This window comes from Pelobates fuscus, chromosome 3 (genome assembly GCF_036172605.1).
Source record: "Pelobates fuscus isolate aPelFus1 chromosome 3, aPelFus1.pri, whole genome shotgun sequence".
NCBI classification, from domain to species: Eukaryota; Metazoa; Chordata; class Amphibia; order Anura; family Pelobatidae; genus Pelobates; species Pelobates fuscus.
The window spans coordinates 89298955-89317331 of record NC_086319.1 but is presented as its reverse complement, the minus strand read 5'-3'; the positions used below and the strand labels follow the sequence as shown (position 1 = coordinate 89317331).

The window sequence follows — 18377 nt, the reverse complement described above, 5'->3', positions numbered from 1 at the left end:
CTCTGTCTCTATTGCACTCATTTTCTGTTTATCTCTGGTCTCCTCATTGCCCTCCTTTCCACTGTCTCTCCTTACATCCTTAGAATTGTCAGTTATATTGGACCTTGCTGAGTTTAAGACTTTGGCGAACTGATATTAGCTGACTTGTTATGCGTTTACAACTACAGGGTCTACTGGTGGATCTGTAATACTAAACAGGTTTCAGGACTCTTTGGAACTAGTTCACAAGACATTTCATCTTAGTGGAACTTAGTTCGCAGAATGTGCAGTCAAGGTCTGTAGATTTAGAACCAACCAAATTTGCCTGGAAATGTTTTGGTTAAACAGTTTAAACTCTTTTGGAGTGTCTGTAGCATGACCAATTCCATCATCCTCCCAATATAAATCCTTCCTTTTCTTATTGGAACTTTGCCTACATTGACAGGAGTTCTTGGCCACTTGTAAGTTGTATGCAAAAACAAGAGGTAGGTGGAAAGCACAGACAGTGGACCATTGAATTGCCATTGTTCTTTTATATGCCAGTATTGTACTTGGGTATGCTATGCTATAATATGTATTATGGTTTGACTTCATTGTTTTGTTTTCCTTATAAAAGACATGATTTAAAGACCTGTACAGTCAGATGTTGATTGCTTCTTTGTATTGACTGCAAGTTTTCACAATTTTCTATAAACCCTTCGGTGAAAATATTTATATATATATATACATTTCCAACTTTGGAATGCTGTTTGTTATTAATATTGCCTTTTAGATTTCTCTCTCTGTCTTTTCTGGCGCTCCTTATTTCTTTGAGTATCTATGTGTCTCTCTCCCTCCCTCTCTGACTCTCCTTTAGCTCTCTTTGACATTCCATTTTTTTCTGTATGCCAGTCTCCCTCTCAGACAACCGCACACATAATCATACTCAGCTAGCCCCATACAATAGCACACATGTATAATACTCTCTGGTAACCACCAGTCACACCCAGCCAACCACTGCTCAATCACACACAGCTACCACATACATCCCACCCAGGTGTATTTCTTAGGAAAGTGCGAGAAGAAACAACAAGGGGGAGAGAGGATGAGCATCAAGGAGGGCCCTTCTTTAATACTTGTACCACGGCCCAGCGGTTCCTAGTTACACCCCTTTGTTGAACAATATAATGGCCTGAAACACACCTCTATGTTAACTTGTAACACTTTAAATCTAGGATAAATGTCTTTCACATCCTAATGCAGACAGAAATAAACCTGACATTGAAACAATATGAGGTACTGTGTCTGGTTTATCTCTTTGTCACTGCTGCAGCGATAGCAATGCAAATGTTAACATTCAGTGACATTTCCACCATATTGCTCTACTTGTACTTGCAGGTCTATTAAACTATTGGTCGGTTTCCTGGTGTATACATAGAATTGACCCACTGGAAAACCGTGTAAATTACATTGAAAATAAATTTCCTACTTTTGACCTTTGGGACATGTGTGCATTCAGTTGACACATATTTATAAAATTTCAGTGTCCATGAACTTACATTATAGGTTCCTTGACCAGAATTCTTCCCCAAAAATCTCATCAATCAGTAGATACACAATGACTATGAAAGGTTTTTAGGCTGTATTATATAATGTCATGATGTGTTTGTAATAACGTTTTGCTTGCGGTTGTTATTGTACATGATTATTTGTTCTCCATACCTTACTTTGTATTTCCCAGGGTTTGGCAATGGCTGATAAATCACATGCGGTCATCATCATTGCCCTAAAGAAAAACAAAGACATAAATAGTGCCAATTCTGATTACAAATCACTATGTATATATATAGTTGTCTTGATAAAAGTGTGAATTGACTGAAACGTCAACACTGTATTTAAACGATTTCAGAGTGCTCTCTATTTGGAAGATATTACGTATAAGACGTACTACACATATAACATGCCCGCCGGGCTCTGGGATGAGGAAAGGGTTAAAACTTACCTTTATTGCAGCGCCGGGCGGGGAGCTCTCCTCCTCCTCTCCGCCTCCGTTCCGCCCCGTCGGCTGAATGCGCACGCGCGGCAAGAGCGCATTCAGCCGGTCTCATAGGAAAGCATTTACAATTTACAATGCTTTCCTATGGACGCTTGCGTGCTCTCACTGTGATTTCCACAGTGAGAATCACGCAAGCGCCTCTAGCGGCTGTCAGTGAGATAGCCACTAGAGGATTTGGAGGTTGGATTAACCCTATTATAAACATATATAAAAAAATATAAAAAAACATATAAGAATAAAACTAACTCATAACCAAATTTGGCAAATTAATTCTATGCGTATGAAAAAATCTTCCACATGCCATATGGATGAGTTTATACTAGTCAGTGATAAACAGGAATATTTTTATACAGCAAAGAAAGCTATTTAATTCCTTACATAGGAAATAGAATGTCAAATCTCACAAGATGTATAAACTTGACATTTATATGTGCGTTAATGCTGGCTTGTGTTACACTAACATACTTACAAAATATACAAAACACATAAATATAATTTAATGATATTTCTTTCTTGCATTATGTTAAGATAGACGGTACCAAATTAGGAATAATATACGTCAAGTATTGTACATGGAAATCATAAAGTGCACATATAATTGTTCAAATTTTATTTTGAAATATATTTAGAAAAACAAATACACTTTGCTATCATGCACATTAAACTATTATAAATCAAAATTATAATTGCGCGTCATATCAAGATGAAATGGAACGCATATAGAGGAAATGTCTGTTCTAATGGAACTTACATGACTATTTCTTTTCGAGTCTGTTCCAGCATCATATAGTCCGTCCATGCTTTCTCGCTTTCATATGTTTTCGACTGGTCAACTATTTTCTGAAACATGGCCCTTTTCCTGTGTGCCAGAGAAAGGTAGACTTATGAATGTGAAATGTAGAATCAGAATTTAGTTATCAGTTCCACTGGTGGAAATGTGAGACTAATTCAAATATAGAGAGGCAAGAATACCAGGAACATTGTATTCTATTGAAATAAGAAGCAAAGGGTCCAAAACACAATAAGAACCAATAATGAGGGCTCCCCATCTTAAAAAATTTTAGAACCTTGGTTTCCATTTCTGTATGTCTTTCCCTCTTTCTCTGTTTGTCCACCCCATAGTACTTTCAGTCTGAACACCCTCCCCCCCTCCCCCCCCATTACCTGTCAGTCCACCCCCTCATTCTCAACTCTGGGACGTTTTCAGTTTGTCAAACCCAAAATTCTCCCATCCCCTGTTTGTTCACCTCTATGAACTTGTCCACCCTCTATCCCTTGCGAATGTCTCCTACCATGACTGCAGTGTGGCTGAGCAGTACTGAAGAAAAGGTAGTTTTATTTCAGTAAATAGCATTAGAGTTAAGTAAAGGGAGTGCAGATATGCCTTTTCTACTCATAGCTCTCTTAGTATGCCAAGCAACTTTGACAGACTGGGCAGTTGATTGTGAAACTCTCTTTCGCAGTCCTGCTCGGCTGCGCTATATATGGAGCAGTGCAGAGCCAGGAAATAGTTCAGTGTGCCCCCCACACTCCATTAATATGCTACTGCCCACCCTCCCTACGTGTCATTTTATATAGCAACCAATAAGTAGGGGAACACAAGGACCAAAACACATATGGTGGAATGTGTCATTTGGTTACGTTTATATGCCTGGAATATGAGCTCGTTTGGCGATATTCATTTCTTGAGTACTAATGGAATACTAATGGAGATGAAATATTTTTTTTTTGTATCTAAGCAATGACAAATAGCACAGGCAATGAATGCTGACCAAACGATAACAAAAACGATACTGATAAGGTAGATGTGTTACCTCTGCAATAGAAATATGTTGAGAACGAGTTTGGGGCCCAAAAAGCCTTAGTTTGTGTCTAACTATTCAATACTGTCTTGACACAAGACCATAAGACAGCACCCATGGCATATAGTGGTTATGGTGTCTGTGTCCTCCTTTTTATAATTTATAGAATGTAACCTTAAGTATGAAAATGCCTCCTAAAGTTTGTTATCTTTTAGAAGTGATTTGTTCAGAGGACAAAAATAAAAATAAATTAAGAGATTTTCTTACTCGAACTAAGTAGTTAGTTTGCTAAGCAATTTACAATGGCTATGAACTGGTAGCAGAACTAAAGTGCTGTTGAAAGCAGAACACATTGATGAAAAAGTAAATTAAAGATGGTCTTCTATGCAGGAAAATAGTTCTAAACACAGGTGAACTATTGTCACATGAGCTACGGCCTGACTGATTAACACAAAATGTTCTAGCGGTCGATCAATACTTACTTGAAATACAAAGCTAAATCTGTTGCAATGATTGCAATGTCCATCATATGGATTGCGTGATCATACTGCCTTCTGTTCAGGTTCTGATAGATATTTATTGTCTATGAAAAAAGATCATGAAATATCATTATGACGTAGAAGTAACAGATTCCAAACTGATAATAAAACAACAACTTTATCTTTCTAACAATGTTAAAAGCAAGTCAGTAAGCACTGTTTGGATACAGTACCTCATCTTTCAGTAATGTTTTGCTAAATTCCAAGTGATGCCTTTCTAAGATAGATGATCCGTGAAGTTTTGCTAGTGGATGACCGGACCTGTGTGGAAAAAACATTAATATTTACAGATACGCTTTTATTGATTATTTCAAAGCGTCTTATCGCCAGGCTTCATGCTAGGTAAGTATGTGAATCCCTAACTGCAGATATTTAAAAAAAATGGCAGAAAGAATTATCAGACCTTAGAGTCACTGGGCTTAACATGAACGAAGGACATGGCAAGGTGTGACATACTAAGAAAACAATAGACAAGCCTAGGTCAAGATACCAGAGTTAGACAAATCAGGGCATGCAGTTTAATATTCATTAAACACACTGACTCTCCCTTAGTCTTCAATCGTTTAAGAAGTGCATTAAAACCCACCTCTTTAGGAAAGCTTATGGCCTCCCAGAGTAACCTCTACCTCACATACCTGTCTCTTTCTCTCTTCTAAAGGGCAGCACTCTACTCGCTCCTCCAGCTCTGCTTCACTCCCACCTTATTTGATTGCTATTTCCTGTCCTAATGTGTTCTATACCCCACCTCCTATAGACTGTAAGCTAGTTTGAGCAGGGTCCTCTTCAACCTAACGTTCCTGTAAGTTTTATGTAATTGTCCTCTTTATTGTTAAATCCCACCTCTAATAATATTGTAAAGCGCTGCGGAATCTGTTGGTACTATATAAATTGCAATAATAATAATAAGTTATATTGTAACTTGTAACTAGCTTGTTAGCTCGTAACAGGAAGACAAGAAGGAGACCGGAATCAAAACAAGCACTAGATTATAACCATAAGGACCTTATCATTGTGTCAGATCTTATAACGATCGAAACCAGTTATGCCAAATGATGCTGAAAGGACGTGTCCACTGCATCAAAATGAGGCACTGGGAAGGCACATACTTGCGTCAATTAAGGACGCAAACGCCAAGTGTCCAATGTTAAACATGCTAATGGTATGAGAATGACGCTGAACGCACGGTTTAACTCACACATTAAATCATTAACATAAAAAACAAAAAACAAAACAAAAAAAAAGAAAGAAACTCTGTGTTTATATACATGCTGTGATGGACCAGCAGCAGCCAGGATCACTATTCCTATATAATTATAGTGACTGCTGCCTATTTAAGGCTATTATAGTCATGGGAGATATATTGGTGGTAGGTAGCATTGAACAAAATACAAGCTGCGTGATATATGAAGTGGTACTTACTTCATCTGGTACAGGTTATTAGTGCCCCTGTGGTCAATATCATGGCAGAAGGCTGCAGTCACCATTGCCATGGCTTCCAGATCTGTGTAATAGCGTTTGAGCTTTCCTGTCTAGAAAAAGAAGATGCAAGTCATTTTTCCATTGTTTTTTTATTTTATTTATTTTTTAATGACACTTGGACAAATACCTTTACCAGAGTGTGGATCTGCTCTCCATATGTCTTAAAAATAAAAATAATTTACAACAATGCTGCTTAATATACATTAGATCACAGTACAGCATTGAGGTCTTAGGAGGATCCTGTGAGACAGAGCTAGACAGCGGTAGCTCAGAAAGTCAATCAAATGTACAGAGACAAAGTATTCCCAATTTTGTCTCAGTATATCTCTTGTATAATTTCAGTAAAATTCCAACACAGTCACAATTAGTATTTCATAAAGATTTCATAAAGATTTTAGTTTTTCAAGTTTTTCAGGGGGGTGGTGACAGTTCTTCAAATGAATCACTGTAATGTTCACTGTAAAGTCAATCAACCCCTCTGTAATCCTAACAAACTTTTAAACTCTCAGGAAGCTAAAAACATGCTTAGTCAATATATGCTATTTAAATGACTTTCACATTTCATGTGATTTGACATCCAAATTACTCTAAAAAAAAAATACTCAATTTGCAGATTGGCTATTCAGGCTTATTATCTGTAAATCCCAGGCCAATTTCATACATTTTCTAGTTTAGTTGATAACGTTGTATTCTTACCATGAGTAGAGTAAACATTGTTTGTCCTACATTAAAGCCATGCCGCCAGTTATGGTAAGTAATTTTCCTGTATCCTTTGCTCACAGAAAAGATAAACCGCACTAATACCTGTATAAAAGCAGAGATTACAAAATTATGTTATATACAAAAAGTGAAAGTTAAAAGAGGTCAGCGCTAATAATAATAATAATAATAAGGAATTGGTAGGCAGAGGCCTGGCAGAGGGTAACCCTCTAACCCTCTAGTATAAGAGTAGAAAACAACAACAATAGTATACAAAATATATTCCCTGAATGTCCACATTTTCAAAAATTCACTTTATATAAAATAATAGGTGAACTTTTTCATTTATTTACATGTTAAATAATTCAAAATTAATTGTTTTCTGGTTTACTTAAAGGACCACTCTAGGCACCCAGACCACTTCAGCTTAATGAAGTGGTCTGGGTGCCAGGTCCAGCTAGCTTTTACCCTTTTTTTTTATAAACATAGCAGTTTCAGAGAAACTGCTATGTTTATACTGAGGGTTAAGCCAGCCTCCAAATCCTCTAGTGGCTGTCTCATTGACAGCCGCTGGAGGCGCTTGCGTGCTTCTCACTGTGAAAATCACAGTGAGAGCACGCAAGCGTCCATAGGAAAGCATTATGAATGCTTTCCTATGCGACCGGCTGAATGCGAGCGCGGCTCCTGCCGCGCATGTGCATTCAGCCGATGACGTCGCGAGGAAGAAGAGGAGGAGGAGGAAAGCTCCCCGCCCGGCGCTGGAGAAAGAGGTAAGTTTAACCCCTTCCTCCCCCCAGAGCCCGGCGGGAGTGGGTCCCTGAGGGTGGGGGCACCCTCAGGGCACTCTAGTGCCAGGAAAACGAGTATGTTTTCCTGGCACTAGAGTGGTCCTTTAATTCACATAAAATAATGAGAATACACTATCAGTACAAACGTAAAAACAAAAAATTACAAAATATCCGGCACATTTTATGATATTCATGACAGTATTGGCTTGACAACTGTCACAAACAGCCCAGATATACTTTATAAAAGGTCTTCTCCATTTCATGTTAAAAATAATAAAGGACATTTGAAAGCCAAAAAGTCATTAGTATGAGTTCTAGCTCTGTTCAATGTCATTCATTTTAGCACCTGGGAGGCTTTCATTAAATACCAAAAACTCACGGTTACTATTTACATAGTATGTATAGACATTTCCTATCATTCCTTGATATTTTCCTCCATTGTCCTGCATCTGGACAAACCAGGGAATCTTCCCTAGAAAGAACACCACTATATGCTCTTACACCATGCTGAACCTAACCAGGCACAGAATACCTCACAAAGCTCTCAGCATGGTTAGCTCCGAGTGGAGCTGACCAGTCATGCTGTCACCCAGCCTGGGGTCCATTAAATCTGACATGCCCTTCTTTGGGCAAACCTGCCCACTTTCCAGGTGGGACTGGAGTCACTGGTGAGGCAAATGGCATCATTGGCATGCCTCCATAGCTGTCGCACCTCACGATTTCCTAGCTCCCAATGATAGGAAGTATGAGTATATGCTTTCGATAGGATCCACTTTCAAACATTAAAGTCCTGCCTATGAACTAGTGTTCAGTTTGTGCTTTTTGTCTGTCTCCCATACACTCCCATACACTCTATGACATGATGGCAGTTAAAGTAACAATCTAAACACAATAACTACTACCAAAGAGCCTTTGGTACCCAAAGTCATCCAACTTTGGAGGTTGTTAACATAGTGCAAGAACTCGGCTATGCCACCACCAGTGTTGGCACTCTGTCTTTTCTGTCCATAAGGACAGTATATAAGACCAGAATGTAACTCCAATTATCCTGGGCATAGTAATGCAGGAACCCCTCAATTCCTGTTTCTTTTGGTCCATGTTTGGCAGTTTTTGAAGGATATTCAGGATGCATGCGATAGTAGATGAGCCAAGTTTGTGTTCTGAGAGAGCCCTATTTTTATAAACTACTTGAAACTGTTTTTACAGAAAATTGAGAAAAACAGCTAAATAATATTTGCCCCACAATGAGCTGTTGTTGTTAAGGTGCTTACAGTGTCCTAACATATGACGTTACAATGTGCTTGTCATTTTTGTATACCTCTTGCGGTATATGGAATTTGTCGACAACTTCTAGCTCATAGTACATCTGAATAGCACATTTAACCAAGTAAAGTTCTGGAACAGGCAGATCGCTGAAGTGAAATTCATATATCTCAGCCTGGTCTGGATCTGGAAGTTCTTCTTGCTGCAAACATGAAAGAAACATTTGTTAATGCTAGTTCAATGCATAGAAGTGTTCTTTAAAATGGCAAACTTAAGTTCTCATTGACGAACCAGGACTTATAGGACAAAGGTGATCTAGGTCCATGAATCAGTTAAAGGCATATAAATGAGGATTCTACCGAAGGAACTTTTCAGAGGTATCTTGTGTGATGAAATACTAAGTCCAGAAATCATTTTAGTCTAATGCTTTTGATGAATACACTTATTAATAGTTGTGCAATGGTAAACATAAATGTATTTAAAATAAAATGTTTGAAATAAAAATACATACAACTTAAATGATCCAACTCCAATTGTCCGTACGAAATGTATTACTGCTTCTGCAACCTTATTCCTTCCCTATGACACAGGGTTTTTAACCTTGCTTAACAAGGAACTCAATTATAAACACGAATTTGCTTGGTGGTCCATTCTTCATTCAGAAACTTATCTAACTAATCCATTCTACAAGTGGGAAATACTCAACATCAAAAGGTAGTTTGGCATTTTGGAAAATAATTTGTTCATTGTCTAGGATCAAAGGGGAGTCCACAAAGGAAAATTATTTCACTATGTAACCTACTTATTGTGTGCAATTACCTAGGTCTTGATAAATATATGGGTCTATTCCTATTAATGTGGCCATTCAAAATGACATGGGGACCTATTGTGGATCCCAAACCAGGGTTCTAGAACCACTTGGCGAACATATTGCATGTTATATTCGACATAAGGAACTATTTTTATAGTTGTAAACTGAAATAACGTATGTTATTGTGCCATTCCTTCCAATTGCGTGCAGGGCCGGCGCGTCCATAAGGCGGCACAGGCGGCCGCCTTAGGGCGCACCGGCTCTGGAGGCCCAAGATTTCGGTGACCGGCAGGAGGGAAGCGCTCCCTCCTGCCAGGTCACCTTCTGGACCCCCGGCGGGCGGCAGCGCTCTAATAAGAGGCGGCGAGGGAGCTCTAACCTGTCTGCTCTGCTCCCTCGCGCGCCGTGTGCTGATTCTGCGGGAGCCGGAATATGACGTCATATTCCGGCTCCCGGCAACAGCAGACAGCCCGCAAGGGAGCAGAGCAGACAGGTTAGAGCTCCCTCGCCGCCTCTCATTAGAACACTGCCGCCCGCCGCACTGAAGCCCCACTGGACCCCAGGGACACATCCACACCAGCTCTCCAGGTAGGGAGGCTGGGTGGATATTATTATTAATTTGTGTGTCTGAAAGTGTATGTGTGAGTGTCTGTGAGTGTGTGTGTCTGAAAGTGTGTGTGTCTGAAAGTGTATGTGTGAGTGTGTGTTTGTCTGAGTGTGTGTGTCTGTGTATGTGTTTGTGAGTGTGTGTCTGTGAGTGTGTGTCTGAAAGTGTATGTGTGAGTGTGTGTTTGTCTGTGAGTGTGTGTCTGTGTATGTGTTTGTCTGTGAGTGTCTGTGTGTGTATGTGTCTGTGAGTGTGTGTATGTGTCAGTCAGTGTGTGTGTGTATGTGTTTGTCAGTGTGTGTGTGTATGTGTTTGTCTGTGAGTGTGTGTCTGTATGTGTTTGTCTGTGAGTGTGTGTGGCTGTGTATGTGTGAGTGTGTGTATGTGTCTGTGTGTATGTGTTTGTCTGTGAGTGTGTGTCTGTGTTTGTCTGTGAGTGTTTCTGTGTGTGTGTGTCTGTGTATGTGTTTGTCTGTGAGTGTGTGTGTGTCTGTGTATGTGTGTGTCTGTGTATGTGTGAGTGTGTGTATGGTCTGTGTGTGTCTGTGCATGTCTGTGAATGATTGTATGAATGTGTGTGTTTGTCAGTGTATGAGTGTGTGTTTGTGAGTGTCTGTCAAATCAGTGAGAGTATGTTTGTGATTGAGTGTGTGTCTGTCAATGAATGAGTGTGTGTCAGATCAGTGAGTCTGTGTCTGTCAGTGACGTCTGTGTGTTTGTCATTGAGTGTGTGTGGCTGTTAGTGTGTATACACCACTGAGTGTAGCGTGGCGGAGCGGAGCGCAGTACAGGAGCTTCTGTTTCCTGTACCTGGCCAGACTGAGAGGAGGTGCTCACTGAGAGAGCACTTCCTGTCAGTCCAGCCAGGTACAGAAAACTGAAGCTCCTGTAGAGGGTCTGCTCCACAACGCTACAAGACAGGTAGGAGGCACACCAGGAAGGGGAGTGTGACCGCTAAGAGGGTGGGGGGTGCACCAAGGGACAGAGAGGGCAGGGGAGAGAAAAACCAAGGGACAGGGAAAAGAGGAGAGAGGGGAGAGGAACACTAAGGGGCGGGGAAGAGAGAGGGGCTGGTTAGGAGGCACATAGGGGAAGATGTTAATTTTAGAGGGGGGGGGCGGAAAAATGCATCTTCGCCTATGTACCCAAAAATCCTTGCACCGGCCCTGATTGTGTGCCATTACATGAAAAGCCTTTATGAAAGCCTGAATGTTTATAACCTACCAGTATTTCATACAATTCTTCTTCCTCACACTCGTCCGGCTTCCGGCCATACACCTCCTTTGTTTTCTGGGAGAAATTGAGTATACTATGTTAGCAGTTACACAATAAGTGTATGTTTTGGGGAGATTGGTTTTATTTACACATATGGATATAAACAACTTTGTATGTACAGGTTATATATGTAATATATATTTATGTTATATCAGATACACATCTCCTGCATGGCATGTGAATATTCTGTACCTTCTCCTGGGATATGGCCCAAGTTCTCACTGGCATGTTGCAATTCTGTGGTCAATGAGTGCTCTGTGGAGGTCAACCTGCTCATGGAGCTGTGCTAAGTGCACTCACAAAGGGATCAGTGTAAAAGAATTGTACTCCTATGTCTAAGGACCCCCAGGTCCGAAACGCATTGGATATTTAATGTGACTGTTCTTCCTGTTTGTTACTTTTTGTTTTGTCAATGTTAATAATAATAATCAGTGTTTAGTAAACAACCAAAATATAAAACAAGCTCAAGGTAAAAGGGTAGAATGAATTTTTTTTAAATAACTTGGTAAGAGAGGGTAGAAAGGTGAAGAGGCATGCATGCACCAGTGTTTGCCAAACAAAGCAATAATAATGATAATTAAAAAAAATCCCAAAACACAGCATTGACTAGAAATATGAAATAATAAAATCAAAGCACAAATAAGAAAAAATAAAAAGAAAGAAAAAATGAGGAAGGGGAAGGAGAGAAAGGGGAGGGGGGAGAGATGGAAATGAAGAAAGACCAGTCATTCACCCCATCTCTTGTGGGCAGTTACAAAAGTGACTAAAAACATTCATAATAGGAGTAGGTATAAACCCAACGTCAAGCCTAAAAATAATGAATTATAATGGCTTGATTTATGGCTTGAAGATAAGGCCAGGCACTAATTAAAAGTATTTTGAAATATTGGGCAGACTAGATGGGCCGAATGTTTCTTATCTGTCGTCACATTCTATGTTTCTATGCTTCTATGATTTATCTAAGCCTCACGGGACCTCCATGCAGTAAACTTGAGCCAAAGGTCCCACAGTTCCATACATTTAACAGATCTCTCTCTATAGAAAATCTAGCCTGTGAACATGTGTCATTCCTTTGTAAATATGATCACCATTGCAATGGAATTTATTTTTAGTTTAATATTGCCACTTAATGTTAATTCTGGTGAACTATATTATGAAAACAGACTTTTACGAACAGTGCACTGAACCAACGTGTGCTTAAACATTTTTGCAATTACAATATATGTCGGTCAAAGTGGGACTTATATTCCTTCATGAAGTAGGGAAATAAAATAATTTGGAAGATCTCCATACCAGGATTATCTGCAGTTCCTCGTCTGAACATTTCACGTGATAGCTGACCATATCTTGGTAAATATCCCTCCTGTTTTCCAGTTTATTCATTTTGTCATAGGTGTCAGTATTCAGGACAGACCAGCCAAGGAACTGCGCCAAAGACTGAAGAATAAAACGTTGGTGATGGAAAGGTCAGAATGTGTTTCCGATAAGTAACACAAAGCATGACAGTGTGAGATGTTTTATACAGTATGCATTTCCTGTGCTACATTTTGCCAATCATCTCCTCTGTTTTCCTAGAGGAAGTTGGTTGGGAAAATATTTTCTGCATTTCTCTTACCTGTGCAAATCCCTTTGTTACATAGTGGTTTCCATCTTTGCTGATTTTAGATAATGCAAAATAACCTTCTGCCTATATACATTATTATCATTATTATAACTATTCACATACTTAAACATGTAGCTACTTCATTTGTGTCATGTGTCTTAGATTTGAAGAATTAGATGTACTGTAGCTCCCTAGAGATTTCTTTCACCTTGGAATAAAGTTTTATCGACCTTGGAATTGTCCAATGTGCCAGAGTAGTTAGCTTTACATTGGAAATGAATACATTTATATGAAGGCGATGGTTCTTGATTCTTGATAATAGCTTGGCCAAATTGGAGAATCCCCCGTAGCTTCTGGGATTAGTTATAAGGAAAGGTTTACGATGTGACAAGGTTAACTTACTTCAAAGAGCACTTCGTCCATTTCATCAAAGGGTTTTCCATCCTTCCTGTTGTAGAATGTCGTCACCCCAACTATTTCTTCTTTTTTGTTAACAATGGGCATAGAGAGGACATTTTTAATCATCCAACCAGATTCATCAACAGGACCTTTCTGAGTAGAAACATGACAAAATGTGTTAAAGTGCAATATCGTATTAAAAGAATGCATTGTTTGACTTTTGCAGTTTACGTTTTGTTACTTTGCACAGGAAACAGAACATACTTTGCATCACGGGAAAGGATACGTTTTTGGAATTTGAGTTGGTTGAACCTTCTACAGTTGGAAAAAAAATGACAGAAAAAGTGGGCTATAACTTATGATGAAAAGGTATATGGGGGATAAAGTGTTTAATTCAAATATCCACCTACTTTCGAATTTTATCGACCTTGGAATTGTCCAGTGTGCCAGAGTAGTTAGCTTTACATTGGACATGAATACATTTATATGAAGGCGATGGTTCTTGATTCTTGATAATAGCTTGGACAAATTGGAGAATCCCCCGTATGTTCTTGGATTAGTTATAAGGAAAGGTTTACGATGTGACAAGGTTAACTTACTTCAAAGAGCACTTCATCCATTTCATCAAAGGGTTTTCCATCCTTCCTGTTGTAGAATGTCATCACCCCAACTATTTCTTCTTTTTTGTTAACAATGGGCATAGAGAGGACATTTTTAATCATCCAACCAGATTCATCAACAGGACCTTTCTGAGAATTTACATTCGAAGGTAGGTGGATATTTGAATTAAACACTTTATCCCCCAATGGCTTAAATTTAGATTTTGAGCTGGCTCATTTTTTATAATTTTATGTAAATATTTTTTACATGATCATTTGTTTTCTTCTTATATATCAGCTTTTTCTTTATAGTTTTCTACATATATTTTTTAGCATATATTTTTATACTTTTTTTTTTTTTTTTTAACATTTATTAATATTTTATTTTTCATTTTAGATAAAAAATTACATACATATCCATTTAACACGCTTACAAAGAGAAAAATAAAAGGAAGCAGGTTTGATATACTATCAAAAGTTAAATATTATACATACAGTATATACATACACTTCCCTCTTTACTTTCCCTTTTCACTCATTTTACCATCCTTTCTAGTTACATAGTCCACAAAAAGAAAAAAAAAACAAAGAAATACGTTCAAAAGACTCTACATACACTTCCTCTTGTGGTTACTACCTTGCCTTAGTGAGATTGACATTTAGGGGGGAGGGGGGGTTAATTTTGAGTGTTAAAGTATCCATTCCAAGGGGCCCAGATCTCGTCGTAATTCTCTTTGGAAACTTTATTTGTTACTATGCCAGCTTCCATCCTACCTTGATAGTCCACTTGTATACAAATATCATGCCAATCTAACGGACCCATAGTTCTCCAATTTCTAGCCATTACTAATTTGATTGCCATAAAGATATGTATCATTAGGATTTTAAATTTTATCTGGACCCTTGGCATATCTAAGTGAAACAAGAACATTTGAGCCGTGATAACAGTTTGTGCTTTCAAAATAAAATTTACCAAATCAGACAAAATTATTTTCATAGGTTTCAACTCCTCACAGTTCCACCATATATGAGGGAATGTGCCTAGTTCCCTGCCACATCTCCAACAATCTGGTAGTAGTGTGGGTTGAAATCTGTGAAGGCGTGTTGGTACCAGGTACCATCGATATACTAGTTTAAAGTATACTTCCCGTACGTTTACCCCATGTATGTGTCTTTTAACTAATTTTAGGCCCAAAAGCCAGTTTTCGACCGGCATAGAAAAATGGAGTTCTTGCTCCCATTTAATCATTGCTGTCACTTTGTCTATTTGGGTTTGTCTCCTTATGAATTGATTAAATCTGGAGGCAATTTTTTTCCTATAATGAGATAGTGTAAACTGATCTATTGGAGAAGTTTCCGAAAAAGTCTTTCCCATAATAAAAGATTTTATTCTTAAGTAATTAAATATTTCTTTGGGAGGGAGATTATATTTAGACTGTAGTATTGGGAATGACCATATTTTATTGTCCTCCAATAGTTCCGTAAATCTTACAATTCCGCAGTTTTCCCATACTTGAATATTTATATCTTTTATGTAATATTTTAAACAGGTTAATGGGGCATTTCTTGATATATGATTGGTACCATATTTTTTCTTTAGATATTTTACTATGTATATCATTGTGTTGTTCATTGGGTTGTTAGATTTTATATTTTTTACAAATTCGTTATCGCACCACAAAAGAAATAGAGGTTCGATATTACCAAAATCCGATTTTTCAATTTCTAACCAAATTGGTCTTGATGTTGTAAGGTTATCACACTTAAATAAGTGTGCAACCATATTATTTATATAGAGTTTTTGTATATCCGGAAAGGATACTCCCCCTTCACTCCAGTGTCTCTGTAAGATTTCCAGTGACACTCTAGGTCGCCTATCCTGCCAGATATAATCTGTTATTTGTTTCTGGAGACCGCGTATCGTCTGGGGGGACACCCTCAGCGGGAGGTTACCAAATAAAAATGTCAATTTAGGGAGTAGGTAAGAATTTATTGCCTCAATTCTCCCCAACCAGGACAATTCTAGCCCCCTCCAATTTTTTAGAGTATTCCTAAATTGGGTTGCAATTTCTGTATAATTAAGTTCTCCGATTTCTCTGAATTCCAAAGATAGTCTTACCCCTAAATACTTTATATTACTAACTTCCCAGTCACAATTAAATTCCTTTTTAAGCATATTTTCCCCAGGCCTGCTTAGGCCTTTTGTCAGAATTTGGGTTTTCTTTATATTTAGTTTGTAGCCAGAAATTTTTCCATATTCTTTAATGAGACAGAATGTGGCTGGAATAGATCTGATGGGGTCCGTAAGGGACAACAGAACATCATCTGCATAAAGTGTAATTCTATTTTCCTTTGTGTTCACCATTAACCCGCTGATACCCTCACTCTGTCTAATCGCAGCTGCCAAAGGCTCTATAGAAAGAATATATAAAAGGGGTGCCAATGGGCAGCCCTGTCGTGTCCCGTTTCTAATTGGGAACCAATTTGATTGAAACAAAAATCCTGTAACTCTGGCTTGAGGATCTTTATATAGTGCCATTGTACATTCCTTATATAAACCTTCTTTTTTTTTATACTTTTTGGTATTTTTGATTCACCAATCCTATTCTATATGGGCTGCACTCACATACTTTAAATGTGATGTAAACCTTTAGGACATTATGCATTATGTGCCCATATGTTGTGTTTTTTATTAATACATTTTTACCTTTGTATGCACTATTACATTATTGTTGCTATTTGCACAAACAATTATGTCATTTTTTAGACTACAGGTTACTGTCTATATGTATGTATCTTGTAAGCCACCTTAGACAAAACTGGGTAATCCTTAAATCCTGGACTGGTAGGTGTGCCTTGAGGACTGGGTTGGGAAACACTGTTGTAAGCTATGAAAGATGCCCATTCCTAACATGGAGTCTCTTGCTTCATTTGGGCAAATGAACTAAACAGAATTAAGTCGAACTGACATTATGTATTATGTGCTTACAAGTTTTTTTATTTATTAATTTTCCCCTTTATATGCATTATTGCACTACTGCCGCTATTTGTACAAATAACTATGTCATTTTCTACATTGTAAGTTACTGTCCATATGTATGCATCTTATAAAAGATGCACATCTACAATATGGAGCCTTTTGCTTCAATTGGGCAAACGAATTGAACAGAATCAAGCCGACAAAATGAGCGCCGAAATACCGGAAGTGACATCAGACGCCGGTCAGCCGAACTTCCGCTCACGTGACCAGCAATCAGAGAAGCGGCGAATTTAAAAAGGAACAGCAGCTGGATGATTTTTATGCACTGATGAAAACTCGGACTGAGTTGAAACGCGTCTGCATTACTGTGATTTCGTGTGTCACCATATGGGACCTGCACAGTCATCTTTTAATTCCTATTTACAATAAATTTGTTTATTTTTTTTGGTTCAAACAGCTTTTATTTGTGTCACCGAAAATGTATAACAGTGCGACAGGATAGTAAAATGGGAGACACGCAGGTCTCGCAACATCTGGAGCAGCCATATGATTATAAAGAAATGAAAACCTAAACAATATTAACAATCAGAAGGTAGTACAGTAGCAGTGTCGTTAACTTCGTTATGTTACATGTAGTAATTAGGCAAACATCTGCATCTTATGGTCGTATATTAAGGGGTGAGTGTGTCAACTCTGTGTGAGCCAGGTAGTGACTGTGTAGTATATGGTCAAGATTCGCCTGTCATCATAATGGTTGTATATAGCCTAGGAGTATCTTCTGGGCGGATAGAGGCCATTATAACGTCTGTGGTATAGCTAACCTGAAGGTTTAAGTCGTAGAGAGGACTCATCGTCCCATATATTACTGATAAATAGTGGGTTTCCATTGGGTCTCATTGCCTCGCACGGGTCCTGTTTTGTCGTGCGGGCGGTAAAATCTGTTGGTTTAGTCTATAGTAGTGGGCATTAACGAATTAGTGGAGCATCCGTATAGTACCTGAGGCCCAAGCCTGCCATACCCTCCCGTTTGACTAGTGTCGTGAGACTAGTGTGCACGGGCAATGAGGTCATACTCTTGCGTGGGATCAGGGAAAGAGAGCAAGTGGTGTAGAAAGGAGAACACAAAAACAGAAGGAGATAGGGAAGAGAGAGAGAGAAAAAAAGGGGGTGAGGGGGGAGATCTCGAGGAGCACCCTCGCCGTGCCTGTGGTAGATTCGGACCCGAGGTGTTCCGTGCAGTGAGGCGTCACCCTCCCTGGGGCACGGTTGGATGTGGGGGGGTGTAGAGGGGCACCCCTCACGGGCCACGCCCCCTCCCGTCCCCCACACCCCGTCCTGCCACGTAAGCTAGCCACGGCCGCCACCTCTCAACATGCTTCTCCTCCATACCTATCAATGAAGCGTGGATCGATTCCGCCCTGTATATCTCCTCCACCATCCATAGTCCAATCGTCGGGGTTACATCTTCCTTCCAGTGCAGTGGGATCAGAGCCTTGGTGGCGTTCAACAGGTGTCGGAG

The 18377-nt window shown here is 39.1% G+C and overlaps 1 protein-coding gene across 2 annotated transcripts in view; it reads right to left on the bottom strand.

Moving 5' to 3' along the window:
* The window catches only part of PDE6A (phosphodiesterase 6A), an 83196-nt gene that overhangs the window by 13372 nt on the left and 51447 nt on the right, over positions 1–18377 (bottom strand). Inside the window, exons 9-18 of one of the 2 annotated variants that reach the window (XM_063447332.1) lie at positions 13879–14028; positions 12571–12714; positions 11227–11292; positions 8640–8786; positions 6531–6638; positions 5775–5884; positions 4529–4616; positions 4299–4399; positions 2766–2873; positions 1681–1744 (exon numbers count right to left, since the gene is read on the bottom strand). In XM_063447332.1, the coding sequence (XP_063303402.1) occupies positions 1681–1744; positions 2766–2873; positions 4299–4399; positions 4529–4616; positions 5775–5884; positions 6531–6638; positions 8640–8786; positions 11227–11292; positions 12571–12714; positions 13879–14028 (1086 nt within the window). Of the gene's footprint in view, positions 1–1680; positions 1745–2765; positions 2874–4298; positions 4400–4528; positions 4617–5774; positions 5885–6530; positions 6639–8639; positions 8787–11226; positions 11293–12570; positions 12715–13282; positions 13433–13878; positions 14029–18377 lie in introns of both variants that reach the window. The other variant, XM_063447333.1, reaches the window with a different exon arrangement.